Raw genomic sequence first — 15,801 nt, forward strand, 5'->3', positions numbered from 1 at the left:
GCGGCTGGCCGTGCCCGCAATCACGGGCACGGCCGTGTGCATGAGGCCTAAAAGTGTATTTGCATTGTGTAAAATAATATACAATAATAAACACTTCCTTACCATCCAGGTTGCATCGTACAGAAAGGCAGCAAAAACCATTCACCCTATTGAGGGTACAGTGGGCATCTTCAAAGGCCATTCCTTCTAGGTCTACTTTGTAAGCAGGGTTCATAACATCAAAGTCTACCTGTATTTAAAAAAAATACAGTTTAAACCATAGCAAGTAATACTTTAAAGGGGAAAAAAAACACGGCTGACATTAATATAAGCAATTCTTTACAAAATGCATATGATCATTTCTCTCTATTTTAGTCTACTTTTGTTTCTCTAATGACCTGGCTTTTGGTTAGTCTACCTGCTTAAAGGGGTTTTTCACCTTCTGACAACTGATGATCTATCCACCGAATAGGTCATCAGTATATCATCGGTGCGGGTCCGACACCTGGACCCCGCACCGATAAGCCGATCCGGTGGCCTGCGGTCACCGGTTGTTATGGCACATAATGCTATGTACGGAGCCCGGAAGCTGTTGGCTCTGTACATTGCATAGCGGCCATGCTGCAGAACTGCAGGTCCGCTACTATTCACTTGAATCGGAGCAGAGCTGCAATACTACAACTCGGCCGCTATTCCGTGGCTGGAGCTAAGTGCTTCAGGCATGTACGTCTGGTGCACGGAGGCTGATCTGTCCGGGGCCCGGTTGTCGGACCCCCATGTTGTCAGAAGGTGGAAAACCCCTTTAAGGGTGTGTTCACACGGCCTACTTTCGGCTATTTTTCGGACCGTACACGGCTGAAAAACGGCCGAAAAATCGGAAGCAGAACGCCTCCGAATATCTGCCCATCTATTTCAAAGGGAAAAACGGCGTTCTGTTCCGACCGGCTGTTTTTTTACGCGGACGTTTTGAAAAACGGCCACGTAAAAAAACGGCCGTGAAAAAGAAGTGCAGGTTGTTTTTGGAGCTGTTTTTCATTGACTCTATAGAAAACCGCTCCAAAAACGGCCGTAAAAAATGCAGGGGAAATCGCAAGTGACTTAAAAAAACGTCTGAAAATTATGAGCTGTTTTCCCTTGAAAACAGCCCCGTATTTTCAGAAGTTTTTTGCTAAGCGTGTGAACATACCCTAATGGTCATTAGTTAGAATCTTTAAATGGCACTGGCATGTTTTTTTTTTTTTAGCAAGCACATGTAATGCTAGCAAATATCACACCACCTTAATCCTTTGACTGATATGAAAATTTTGAATATATACCAACAAGTGAAAAAAAAAAGACATGGTCAGAACATCCCATTTTTTTTCAAGTGATCTATTGCTGCTAAGCAAAAAAAAATCTAAAAAATTATCAAGAGGGCCTAAGTAAACATTTTGATCAAACTTTATAAGCCCAGTTGCCACGTCACGGCAACCTCTTTTAAGTGGATCCCTACATTTCCTAATATCCCTATGCACAGAAGTTTATTTGTAAAGCAGAATTCAGATGAACGTAAGGAAACTCGGATGTGAAAAATTGCAGTTTTTCACATCCGATTTTCCCCTGTGCAGGTCCCGTTTTCACGGATCCCCATAGACTTGAGTCTATTGAGGGATCTGTGAAAATGCAACAAAATAGGACGTGTTCTATTTTTCAACGGACCCTTCACAGGGTCCGTTGAAACCGGACGTGTGAACAGCCCCATTAAAATACATGTGTCTGTGTGACAGCCGTTGTTTTAATGCCCGTCGTATGGACGTATACCACGGTCGTCTGAATTCGGCCTAAGAGATTCTGCTGAAGTATACTTTACATTTATATACTTATACATTACAAAAAAATGTGACAATTTGTTCATATTCTACCATACAATGTGTACAGTGAATTTCTTTATTGTCAGCAGAGGCAGAACTATCTACGGTATCATATGGAGTGACTGCTATGGATGACTAACAATAAAGCAGATCATCTTCTTTGCAGTCAGAAACTGCTGACCAGGTGACTATACTTTGGGGTAATCTGACTCTCTCACAGGAATTGGCCTAAGAGTACTTGTAAGGTGATGTCACTATTGACAGCAAACGGACAACCAAAGTTGCACCTTGTAATTGCCAATGTGCACCTTAGTGCAGTTGCTATTATTTTTAATGCAATCCATTAAACGACTTCATATCCTTTGATATTGTTTGCCCCACACTGAACAAAATAAAATAACTTACCGCCATGATCTGGTATCCTGGCATTAGAGACATTTCATCAGCAGCCGACCTCTGGGTAATTTGATGGATAAAGATCCCTGTTCTATTTCCTCCAATTATACTTATTTGTTTTAGCAGGTCATCTCCCTGAAAAGCAAGTGTTGTCACTCGACTGGGCATTCTCTGAGCATACCTCCTTCTTACCGGGCTGCAAATTAGAGCAGAAAAGAGCTAAATATATTGATATAGCTGTATTTACATATAATTATGTAATCTGCATAATTATACAATTATGCTGGATAAACAATATTTTTATTAAATACATCAGAAGAAACAAAACGATTTATATTCCCTCTCTCTCTCTCTCTCCCCCTCCCACCCTCTGTCACACTTTCTCTCTCTCTCGGCAGGAAGATCTTCTGTGGATGTAGGCTTCCTCAAATCCTTCTCTCTCTTCTTCTAATCCCAGCCAGACTCAATGATGTTGAGATCAGGTCTCTGTGGGGGCCATATCATCACTTCCTGGGTTCCTGGTTCTTCTTTACTCTGAAGATAGTTCTTAATGACATTGGCTGCATTTTGGGGTTGTAGTCCTGCTGCAGAATAAATTTGGAATCAATCAGACGCCTCCCTGATAGTATTGCATGATGAATAAGTATCTGCCTGTATTTCTCAGCATTAAGAACACCATTAATCCTGACCAAATCCCCAACTTCATTTGCTGAAATGCAGCCCCAAACTTGCAAGGAACCTCCACCATGCTTTACTGTTGCCTGCAGACACTCATTATTGTACCGCTCTCCAGCCCTCGGTGAACAAACTGCCTTCTGTTTGACTAGTTTGGCCTAGTTTCCACGTTGAAGGTATGGCTTTGTAGACACAATATTTCCATGAAGACCACATCTGGCCAGACTTCTCCGAACAGAAGATGGGTGTAACTGGGTCCCACTGGTTTCTGTCAGTTCTGAGCTGATGGCACTGCTGAACATCTTCCGATTTTGATGGGAAGTAAGCCTGATGTGTCTTTGATCTGCTGCGCTAAGTTTCCATGGCCGACCCCTGCGTCTACGGTCCTCAACGTTGCCCGTTTCTTTGTGCTTCTTCAAAAGAGTTTGAACAGCACATCCTGAAACCCCAGTCTGCTTTGAAATCTTTGCCTGGGAGAGATTTTTCTGTTGCAGTATAACTACCATGTGTCTTGTTGCTGTGCTCAGTCGTGACATGGTGGACCTGTGACATGAAACTGTTTTCGGCAACCTCACTTTTGTAGCAGAGTTTGGCTGTTCCTGTGTTTCAACCTACATATGAAAATGATGATATTATCACCTGTTTGGTATAATTGGTTAATCATACACCTGACTCTAATTCCACAAACTCCATGACTTTGTGCAAATGTATCTAGAAGAATTAATGCTGTTTTGAAGGCAAAGGGTGGTCACACCAAATATTGATTTGATTTAGATTTCTCTTCTGTTCATTCAATTTTGTTAATCGATAACAAAAAACATTTCCACATCTATTTTTGAAAGCATTCTTACTTTGCAACATTTTTCCATTATATATAATTATTTTTATATTTTTTAATTTTTGAAGCAAACCCTTCCTGGTTGAGATTATGATGACCAAAATTGTAGCAATTGAATTTAGTAAATCACAATTTGATTGAATAACAGCTCATCTGTAGCTGTTATTGTTAGGCTAGATTCACACGGGCGTGTCCATTTTGTGCGCGTAAAAAATGCAGCGATTTTCATGTGTTGCAGTTCCATGTGGCATCAGTGTGTGTCCCGTGTGGCATCAGTTTTTGATGTCCGTGTTGGTGCACATTTATTTTTTTTCTCTGCATTTCTTTAGCAACTGTTGCATGAAGCATGGACAGACGTCCATGTGCTGTCTGCGACTTTCACGCACCCATTAACTTCAATGGGTGCGTGTTGTGAAAAAACGTACCAAAGTAGGACATGCAGTGAGTTTCAGGCAATGGACATACGCTGCGTGAAAAACAATGCATGTCTGAATAGCCCCATTGAAATACATGCATCCGTGTGACAGCCGTTGTTTAAACGGCCATCACATGGACGTATACAGCGTTGGCGTGAATAAGCAATAATATAAAGTCTCAAATCAACTGCCTACACATGATGAAATTCTGGCTTCCTGCAGCCACCACTAAAAGGAGCTTAGAAGCTCACCTCATACTGTTCTATTATTGATTGCAATGAATAAACATTTTGCAATAAACTTACAAGTTCCCATTAGTGGCCACCGGCAGTCAGAATTTTATCATTTAACTATGTCTATGCAGAAAGTTTGGAGCGAAGTATCAGAAAAACTGATACAGAGCTCATAATTCATGAGTATAAGTATAAGGGTATGTGCACACGTAAACTGCATTTACGTCTGAAATTACGGAGCTGTTTTCAGGAGAAAACAGCTCCGTCTTTTCAGACGTAATTGCTCGTCCTCGCATTTTGCGAGGCGTCTTTGACGCCCGTAATTTAGACCTGTTCTTCATTGAATTCAATGAAAAACGGCTCAAATTACGTCCAAAGAAGTGTCCTGCACTTCTTTGACGAGGCAGTCATTTTATCTTTCTTGACTCCTAATATGGCAATTAGAATAAATCCCTGTATCAACGACCCATCTACAGTAATCTAGTACCCATCATTTGTAATATTATTATACTCAAGAAAAAGTCATCCAAGCCCCTCTTGAACTTTTTTAGTGAATTCACCAAAACAACTTCTTCTAGCAGAGCATTCCATAGTTTTGCTACTCTTACAGTTAAGAATCTCCTTAGTCAATGTAGAAAACGTCTTTTTTTTTTTTTAGATGTAGTGGATGCTTCTTTGTCATAGTTAACCCCTAATGACCACCGATACGCCTTTTCACGGCGGTCATTAAGGAGCTTTATTCTATGCCGTTGCCTTTTCGTGGTGGTCATTAAGCACCCAGGTCATTAAGCTCCCAGAGGCACGTCCTAATAGATGCCTGTCAGTTTTACACTGACAGGCAATAATGCTCTGGTATACGAAGTATACTAAAGCATTATATCTGCGATCTACAAATCGCATAGTGAAGTCTCCTAGCGAGACTGAAAAATTATTAACGTGAAATAAAAGTTAATAAAAAGGTGCACATTAAAAAAATAAACAATTTTTTTTCCATAAAAAAATGGTTTTATTTAGTAAACGTGTAAAAATAAAATAAAAACTACACATACATGGTATCTCCGCAATCGTAATGACCCACATACAAAGTTGGTGCATAAAATCGAAATACTGGGACTGGGGGAAATATTTGTAATTGGGTTAACAACTGGCTCAGCAATAGCAATAGAAAACTGAGGGTGGGTATTAATCGTACATCCTCTGATTGAGTCGCAGTTACCAGTGGGGTACTGAGCGATGATACCAATGATACTAAGTGCTGTAAAGTAATCAACACAGAAGAGGATAATATATTATAGCAGAGGGATTTGGGGCAGAGAAGAGGCAAATAAAGTTTAATGTGCATAATTGTAAGGTTAGGCACTTGGGCCTAGGAAATACATTCTATAATTATGCATAGGGTAAAACTGCCACTGAAAAAACTTGGGGACACTAGTGGACAGTAAACTTAACTTTAAACTTAACTTTAGCAACCAGTGCCAGGCAGCTGCTTCCAAGGCAAATAAAATCATGGAATGCATCAAAAGAGGCATAGATGCTCATGACAAGATTATAATTTTGCCTCTATACAAATCACTAATCAGACCACACATGGAATACTATGTACAATTATTTGTACCTGTGTATAAGAAGGACATCCAAGGTAGTTAAGGGAATTGGTGCATTGCAGTATCAAGAAAGATGATTAAACTTGGGGTTATTCAGTTTAGAAAAAACAGCTTAGGGGCGATCTAATTACAATGTACAATTATATAAATGGACTGTTCAGAGATCTTTCTAGTGATCTTTTTACAGCTAGACCTGTAAACATGACAAGGAGGCCTCCTCTGCATCTATGTAACTACTTATTTATCTTATAATTGACTTGGTTCGATAATTTGTGCATTAGGATCATTAAGAGCCCTCAGTGAAACAACCAAAAAGCAGTCATCATACCTTCACTATCCTAGATGACCATAATGTGGTCTACAGCTGTGACTCAATAGTATAGTTAAAATCCATCAGTAGCACTAAAAAAAGTCTCAGTGTAGCCCTAGCCTTAGGTGATCTGCACACGAGAGAAGAGAAATATTCCTTAACATTTTCTTATTGCATGTTTCCCATATTCCCTGTGCTGGGTCTGTTCCTACTCTACATAGTGTGAAACCAGCCTTGTTTAGTAACACTATGACATTAATATCCATTGTGTTGTTTGGTCAATGAAGTTGATAACATTTAATTAATGTTAACGTGAATGGGGTGCTTTTTGGATGTCCACCATGTTAGTTAAATTCTGTAGGAATGGTGCTGATTTCAAGTTATGGTCACAGCTATGATTTTATTTTTTTTTCACCAGTGCAAACTAGTCACTGATTCACTCACAGGTCTATAAATGTTTTCAGTAAGGGGGGGGGGGGGGTGGCGGCTAGCAGACGATGAAAGAGGACACAAAGCTCCGTACCTGGACCTGCATTCACCGGCCAAAGGGACCTATGATGGGTGAAAATGTCCATCCGCAAAACAGAGGAATGTTCCTCTCCCCCTCCCCCTACTTTTGGGCGGTCTACACTAGACCTATACTTCCTTAAGGGTGCAGTGTGCGGCCCCACCGTTACAACACACTGACCCAGCAGCTTTGTACCACCGAAAGTTATGGGAAAACGTACACCAGGTTGTATCATCACTTCCTTACTGCTGCGGAAACCCTCATCGCCTGTCGCTGAAACCAAGTATCACCCCCTTATCATTTTGAGTAACTCGGGATTCGTGAGTTACACTCCTTGAAGCACCTGACGCACTCTTTGAATAAAACAGTGGAGAGGTTTGAGTTGATATGGGAAATTTGGGACTTCTATTAACTGTTAAGTCATGCTACTGGTTCCACTAGATTTGTATGTCAGATCTCCCGTACCTTGCCATCCCCCTTAATTTTCCGAACCACTAGTGATAAGCAAATCAATTCTAAACAAATCAAAATCAAACCAAATTATCCAAATGTTTTGGATTCCACAAAATCCGAAACGTAAGAAATTAGTGACGCATGAATCGGCAAAATGGTGGCCGCCATTTTACAGATCTGAAAAGGGAGGAGGGGAGAAGAGGAGATTATTATTATTTGAATACCATACTCCCCTGGTCTCCCATGGCGACGTAACCCTGCTGACCTCCTAAAATAATGTTGTTTTATCCCATGTCCTGTGGCATGTACCTGGTGGCATCTTAAGATATTGGTTTTAAATCCAATGTGACTGCTGCAGCCAATCACAGGATGAAATCACAGGATGCAGCGGTCACATGGGACAAAACTGCGTAATCTCCGTAGACCGGCAGGCATGTATCACTACGGAGAACAGGGGAGATGAGTATGGTATTATTTTTATTTTAGGGGTGGAATCACAAGTTCATCAATTGTCCTGTTTAACTCTCTGATGTCTTCTAGAACTATATCCAACTTGGAAACAGTCCTAGAAGACATCAGAGAGTCAGACAGGGCAATCGGAGCACTAGCAAGCTGCAATGTATGACTCCTATCTGTGTATCTTTGTCGATGTCTCTTTTATTATTTCAAAAACTTTTGCTTCAATAAAAGTACAGTAGAAAAAAAATAAAAGTGGCTTACTTACCTTCCGAAACAATTAAGATCAAAACTTCTCTCACTTATATCCATGTGTGAAAATATTTCGAGACCTACAAATAAAAATATTGATTATTGTACTATATACCATATTAAGTTCTAATTCATTTCATATTGGACAATATTTTAGTTTTAGGGAGCCTAGGAAAAGTCATTTTCTAAAACACAAGCACCAGTGTCACATACTCTCCTACATAGCCCCGCTTCAGTACTCTCTCCCGGTCAGCCACTGCCGCAATGGCTATGTTCTAGTCTCATTGACAGTTTTATGTATTCCCTAGCTAGGCTCTTTGCTCTTGTATATTGTGCATTGCATCCTGTTAGATCCGGCTTGATTGACAACTCTTTGCCCCATCTCATTGTACCGCATACTCGATTATTCGTAATGACCCGCAGAATGAAATTAAGTTATTTATACCACACGGTAAAGGGTGTAAAATTAAGACGCAAAAAAATATTGGTGAAATTTCAGGTTTTTTCCCCCCATTATGGTGCCATAAAAAAATAAAATTTGTCCCGCAAAAGCAAGTACTCATACAGCTATGTCGACGTAAAAAAAAAAAGTTACAGCTCTTTGAATGTAACGATGGAAAAATTATAAAAATTGCTTCATCATTAAGGCCTAAAATTAGGCTGGTCACTAAGGGGCTAAAGGCTATGTACACCTTTATTGAATTTTTTTTTTTTTTTTTTTGTGCCAAACACAGGAGTAGATAAAAAAAGAAAGGAGATGAATCAGTCTATTCTATACACCTTCCCTTCCTTCTGGATCCAATTCTGGCTTTGGCTCAAAAATAATTGACCAAAAAAACTGCATCAAATATTGGTGTCATTTTACCCTTATTCAGTAGGAAGCTTCACTGTTTTCTTCTAGTGCATACAATTCTTTCCATGGTCATGTGATGGACATACAGGTCCATTCAGACGTTGCAGTTGAGGTGTGGTTAGAACCACATTGATAAAACGGATACGGAAACCACATGAATTTTTCCGCTATTTATTGCGTTGTTAATTTGATTGCGGTAAAACGCACCAAATCACGGTAAAAATGCATGCGGTTTTAACCATCTTAACCACAACATCTTAATGAACCCTGTTTATTTGAGCTGCATCTTCTGAACGATTCCAACACCGGTATGTCCATCACATGACCATGGACAGAATTTTTTCCTTTGGAAGGAAACTATGAATGTTCCCACTGAATAACAACATGCAGAGATCTATAAAACCCTAAGCAGTTATTACAGAAAATATATTGAAAAATTGTATAACTTTTAATTGTACAAAAAATAACATTAATTTGCTGAGACCGGACAAGCCTTTTAAAGGCAAAATATTGAAACAGAATTGTCAGGCTCTCAAATGTGAATTAATCAAGTTATATTAACCCCTTCGCGCACCATGACGTGCCATTACGTCCGGGTGTGGGGGGTGATGTTTGGAGCACGCTCACGCGCTGAGCATGCTCTATATGCTGCGGGTATCGGCTGTATTTGACAGCGGACACCCGGGACTAACAACCGGGAGCAGCGATCGCTCTGCTCCTGGCTGTTTAACCCCTCAAATGCTGCGGTCAATCGCAGCATCTGAGGCGTTGAAAAGAGGGGGGCAACAGCTCACCCCCCCTGCAGTGAGATCGGGGGGTGTCTATGGTTGTTATGGCAGCCCAGGGGCCTAATGAAGGCTGCCTTCACTCTGTTATGGCTCTCAGAATGTGGCGACACAAAACATTTTTTTTTAACAAAAAGTTTATTACCAATAGAAGTAGTAAAATATTTAAAAAAAAACTGTATAAATTTGGTATCACCGTAATCGTATTGCGCCACAGAATAAAGATAATTTGTCATTTTGACCGCACGGTGAAAGCTGTAAAAACGAAACCCCAAAAAACAATTGAGGAATCGCTATCTTTCCCATTTTCAGCCCGCAAATAATTTCTTTTCAGTTTCCCAGTACATTATATGGAACTATAAATGCTACCAATAGAAACTACAACTCCACCTGCAAAAAATAAGCCCTCACACCACTCTGACGGAAAAATAAAAAAGTTATGGCTCTTGGAATGCGGGGAGTGAAAAATGAAAATGAAAAATCCAAAAATGGCTTCGTCCCGAAGGGGTTAATTGCCCAGACCTACCGCGTGTTAAACTTTTTTACGCTATACTTTTGCACAATAAAAAACACTTAATTTGTTTTTGTCACCTTCTTCTAAGAGCCATAACTTTTTTATTTTTCGCTTGGCGGAGCAACGTGAATGCTCGTTTGCTGCGGGATGAGTTGACGTTTTCGTTGGTACAATTTCAACTTTTTGATCGCTTTTGTTTTCTGTTCTTTTGGATAAACTTCTGTATTGCAGTGTATTATTGCCGGTCAGTGTAAAACTGACAGGCATCTGTTAGGCCATGCCTAGTAGGCATTCACTAAAAGCATTCACTAAACTTTGTTGTCCTTCTAGCTGCCATAAAAACCTTTGGCATACCTGCGATCGCATCGCGGGTGTGCCGATGAGTTGAGAGAGCGTGACCCCCTCCCTCTAAATCTACTTAGATACGGTGCTTGCTATTGATCGCTGCATCTAAGGGGTTAAATGGGTGGGATCAATGCTAATTTCAATCCCGCCCGCTAGAGCAGGTCTGCTCCATGCTATAGCTAGCGCCGGTAGCTGAGGGCAGGGAGCTTTTACTTCTTCCGGTGGCGCTGCCTTATTCTAATGTAGCGTTACGTAAAAAGGCTACTGCATCAGAATAGAGCCGTAAAAACACCTATGGGCGGTCACTAAAGTGTTAATTTAAAAAAAAATCCTATTGTTTTGTTTTCATAGCTCCTATGCAAACTTATGTGTCTCCAAGGTAGCAAAAAACAAACGAACTCAGCGTAGTCTGATCCTGCAGTCATACCATAACGATAGTGCTGGCCACTGCATCATGAACAGGCAGCTGTCAGGACATACCTTAGGTTCTTCCAAACAGATCACAGAACCAGACCAAAAAACGAAAAAGAGATGCAAAACGCAATGGTGTTGTATCAAATATAAAATAAACTTTATTGAGACTACTAAAATAGAGCATATAAAAAGGTCCACAGACACACTAACAGAAGGACGACCAAGTGCCCTTCAAGAGGTGAGTATGCATAAGAAGGAGTTCTCAGCATTCTCAGTTTTGATTGAAAAAGCAAAAAACACAGAAAATAATAAAAGGACCTAACTGTGTCCATTTGAAATACTTACGTTGTGAGTATGTCTTGATATTATCTTAGCACTTTAAGAATGTGATACCCTGTGCATGACCTGCTACATTTTATTGCTGAACTGTGTCATCATAAAGTAGTCATATGGAAAATGTTAGTTAGTAACTATTATGTGTGGTATTACTATCTATCTTACAAGCAGAGAAAATCAAATGCTAATTTTTTGGTGTTTTTCACAAATAAATAAATAAATGAATGTATCGACCAAAATTTACCACTAACATAAAGTACAATTTGCATTGAAAAAACAATCTCCGAAACGCTTGGATAAGTAAAAGCATTCCAAAGTTAAAACCATATAAATTGAGACATGTATGATTTGAAAAATGTGGCTCTGTCAGGCTGCACACCTATCTATGGCGTGTGCAAAAACCTAATATCCTGAGGTGGCTACACATAGCACGAACATCGGACATACTACACTGCAGAAATCAGGGAAGTACATTCTACTGATACACATAAGGGTATGTTCACACACACTATTTACGGACGTAAATCGGGCGTTTTTGCCCCGAATTACGTCCGAAATAGCGGCTCCAAAGCGTCGGCAAACATCTGCCCATTCATTAGAATGGGTCTTACGATGTTCTGTGCAGACGGTCATTTTTTTTATGCCCCGCTGTCAAAAGGCGGGGCGTAAAAAAGACGCCCGCGTCAAAGAAGTGCCTGTCACTTCTTCAGACGTAAATGGAGCCGTTTTCCATTGACTCCATGACTCCATCTTGTCTTCCTCCTTTTAGCGTACTCTGTTTTTGCTTTACCTTTCCACCTTTTTTCTTTTCATTTGTGTGCCCCCTACACTTTGTATGTACTTGCTCATATTGTGGGTTGTTAGGGATTTAATAGGATATTTATAGTGATAGGGTGGAGGTCGGGGTTGCTCTCCTATGAGAGTTCTTCACTTGTGCCCTGGCATCGCCCTGCCTAATAGGGTAAAATATTATTGTTTGATAGTGATAAGGTGAACAACACGTGTTGCGTGAATATGCCATAGACCAGCTGTAGCAGGACCCAAACCTCATGGAATGTAGTCCAAATGATTCAACACTGCATATGTACATGAAAATCGGTATTAAAATCCATATTAAAATCGCATACAGCATAGCAAGAGTAAACAAGTAAAATACAGAATTAATTTTTTAATGTTGATCCAGTCTGATCACCACTTTAGGAAATTAATGTTTGCCCTTTAGGACAGATTGTCTCATGCCTTTATGGGTTTAATTCTTTTCTTCTCCCTATTAATCCAGAAGAAGGCAAAGTTATAAAATTTACTCCCACCCCTTAATTTCCCCCCATCCCCCGGTTGAACTTGATGGACCACTGTCTTTTTTTCAATCGTACGATGTAACTATGTAGACACTTCTCTTCCTTATGCCAACAATACCTTGTGCCGAAAACGGCACTTGACTTTAATAAATTTGGTGCATTTTATGACTGCTCTTAGCCATGCACTTTCTCCGACACACATTCAAAACTGATGTTTTTTAGATGTAAAAAGTGTTTAAAACATAATACATTTGGTTTCTACGCTATGTATTTAATTTTTTGGGAGCAAATTTGGAGAATCTGCATAGTGAACCTCTCCACTGTGTATAAAAGAAATCACACACTTGAATGCTGGCACCAAAGTTATGATTTTGTACAGGGGTATCTTGTGACCAACTCATGTCCCAAGGTGAACAGGGGTGAAAACTTTCAATCCAAACAATTTACCTTTCTTGTATTCTGCTTCTAAGTCTGCCTCTGTATGTTCTGTCTCAAGAATATCAGGAAGTTCATTGGAACAACTGTTATTGGTAAAATTAATTTAAAAAAAAACGAATTTAGCAACATTTCTCATTTGATATTTCTTTGTTATTATTATTTATATTAGTGTAGTTTTCATTGCATTTAATAAAAGTTGTTTACACTGAAAACCAGACTTCATCATCATCATCATTATTATTATTATTATTATTGAGCAAATTTCCTGAAATAAATTTTGAGGTCGATTTCGATCAAATCGGCTGTCCAATTCGAATTGGTCTGAATAGATTTGCCGCAAACCGCAAGTGCCCCGGTAGCCCTCTCTGACTCTGAAGTCTTCTAGGACTGTATCCAAGTTAAATACATTCCTAGTAGACATATATAGAGTCAAACAGGGCAACCGGGACACTTGTGATTCCACCGTTAAAATAAAAAAAATAGCATACTCCCCTATGGTCTTCCATAGCGATGACAAAACAACATCTCAATAGGCCACAAGAGACGCATCGCAGCAGCAGTCACAAGGGACAAAACTATGTCATATAAGGAAGCCGACAGGGACACGTAGCTACGGGAGACCAGGGAAGTAGGGTATTTTTTTTTCTCCCATTTTCTTACCCCTTCCATTTTCTAATCTGTAAAATGGCTGCCAGCGGTCGCCATTTTGCTGATTCGTGTGCCACGAATCTCAAAAGTTTTGGATTTCTCAGTATCCCAAACTTTGGGGAAATTCAATTTGTTTAGAGTCTATTCTCTCATCTCTAATTATTATTATTGTTATTCCAATGCATCTGAAATGAAAAATGAAACAACTCCTGCAGTCATATTGCTATCTATCTATCTATCTATCTATCTATCTATCTATCTCTCTATCTATCCCCTAACTCTTGCTAACCTACTGTGCAACTATGACACAGGCTGCTATTAGAGCAACACATAGTGTACCCTAACAGCAGGATTACAGACAGCACTGGGGCCCAGGGCTGACTGCAGAGGATTCCCTAGTGTCTAATCGGGTCACCAGGTTTCCGGTAATACAATTAAAGAGCGCGGTCCCCTTTAATGCTGCAGTCACGGACAGCGGCGGTCGTACCGCGGTCACGGACCGTGGTCATCATGAGCTTTTTCAGATCCCAGCTGCAGTCAGGAGGCTGCTCTAAGTACAGGAGCTGTTACTAACAGCTCCTGTTTAGAGAATGAGTGCTTGCTGTAGCGCTCATAAGTCAAAAGACGTCGCTGTAGACTCTGGACCAGTGCCGCCAAAAGACAGTGAGCGGTCGGGAACGGGTTAACTGCTTGAAAAACAATTCAAACTGTAAAGGATTTGCCAGACACAGCTTCTGTGTCGACGCCCGTGGTTAATCAGCCTGCATCTGTTCCTAGGTCTGCTAGAGTGACTCGATCTGCTACCACTGGTAGTCTGAGGAGTGGGAGAACCTATCACAGCCTGGCCAGACGGTTCTAGCTCCCGCCATTGGTCTACTTATACCTTCATTTGCTGCTTGTCCTTTGCGTGCGATTCTCTTGTTTCCTGGCTCTGCTGTTCCTGCTATTAACATTGACCTCTTCTTTATATTGACCCTGGCTTTACTGACTATTCTCCTGCTCTGCATTTGCTACCATGTACTCTCCTGGTTTGACTCGGCTCGTCCACTACTCTGTTGCTCATGCTGTTGCCGTGGGCAACTGCCCCACTTCCCTTTGCTACTGTGTACCCTTGTCTTGTTTTGTCTTTCGTGCACATATTTGAGCGTAGGGACCGTCGCCCAGTTGTACGCCGTCGCCTAGGATGGGCTGTGCAAGTAGGCAGGGACTGAGTGGCGGGTAGATTAGGGCTCACCTGTCTGTCTCCCTACCCCGACATTACATAATCACAGGCCCATATACCTTTTCTACCCTGGTCCCTGACACACTATGGACCCCTTTGAGGCCCTGGCTCAGCAAATGCAGGGTCTCTCCCTACAGGTCCAAGACCTGGCTCAGAGGTGCAACCAGCGTAATGCGACCCAGGTAGTGCCCTCCACCTCACCTCTTGAACCCCACCTCAAGTTGCCTGACCGGTTCTCAGGGGACCAGAAGACTTTTTTCTCCTTTCGGGAGAGTTGTAGGCTCTATTTCCGTTTAAAGCCCCACTCCTCAGGTTCTGAGAGCCAGCGAGTGGGTATAATTATGACCCGGCTCCAGGACGGCGCCCAGGAATGGGCTTTCTCCTTGGCTTCTGACGCCCCTGAACTTTCGTCTGTTGATTTTTTTTTTCTGCTCTCGGACTCATCTATGACAAGACTGACAAGACTGCCTTTGCCGAGAGTAAGCTGGTGACCTTACGTCAGGGTAAGAGACCCGTTGAGGAGTACTGTTCTGACTGTAGGAAGTGGTAGCTTCTCGGTGGAATGACCCTGCCTTGAGGTGCCAGTTTAGATTGGGTCTGTCGAACGCCCTGAAAGACCTGTTAGTTAGCTATCCCTCTCCTGACTCTCTAGATCAGGTTATGGCTTTAGCGGTACGTCTTGACCAACGTCTCAGGGAACGACGACTTGAACGTTTTTGTGCCTTCTCCTCTTGCACCCCTATGATGGCTCCCGAGGTTCCGTTGCTTCGTTCTTCCACGGAAAACTCGGATAAACCAATTCAACTCGGGGCCTCCGTGTCTCCCCAACAACGTAGAGAGTTCCGCAGGAAGAATGGTCTCTGCTTCAACTGTGGGGATGACAAGCATCAAGTGAACGAGTGTCCTAGGCGTAAGAATAAGCAGCCAGAAAACTTCCGCGCCTAAGTGACCATCGGGGAGGTCGCTTGGGCGCACAGG

The 15,801-nt window shown here is 41.3% G+C and overlaps 1 protein-coding gene across 1 annotated transcript in view; it reads right to left on the reverse strand.

Moving 5' to 3' along the window:
* The window catches only part of CARD14 (caspase recruitment domain family member 14), a 91,673-nt gene that overhangs the window by 23,765 nt on the left and 52,107 nt on the right, over positions 1 to 15,801 (reverse strand). The window contains exons 10-13 of the mRNA XM_075846669.1: positions 12,963 to 13,036; positions 7,987 to 8,050; positions 2,235 to 2,421; positions 103 to 229 (exon numbers count right to left, since the gene is read on the reverse strand). Coding sequence (XP_075702784.1) covers positions 103 to 229; positions 2,235 to 2,421; positions 7,987 to 8,050; positions 12,963 to 13,036 — 452 coding nt within the window. The remainder of the gene's footprint in view (positions 1 to 102; positions 230 to 2,234; positions 2,422 to 7,986; positions 8,051 to 12,962; positions 13,037 to 15,801) is intronic.

This window comes from Rhinoderma darwinii, chromosome 13 (genome assembly GCF_050947455.1).
Source record: "Rhinoderma darwinii isolate aRhiDar2 chromosome 13, aRhiDar2.hap1, whole genome shotgun sequence".
Classification (NCBI taxonomy): domain Eukaryota; kingdom Metazoa; phylum Chordata; class Amphibia; order Anura; family Rhinodermatidae; genus Rhinoderma; species Rhinoderma darwinii.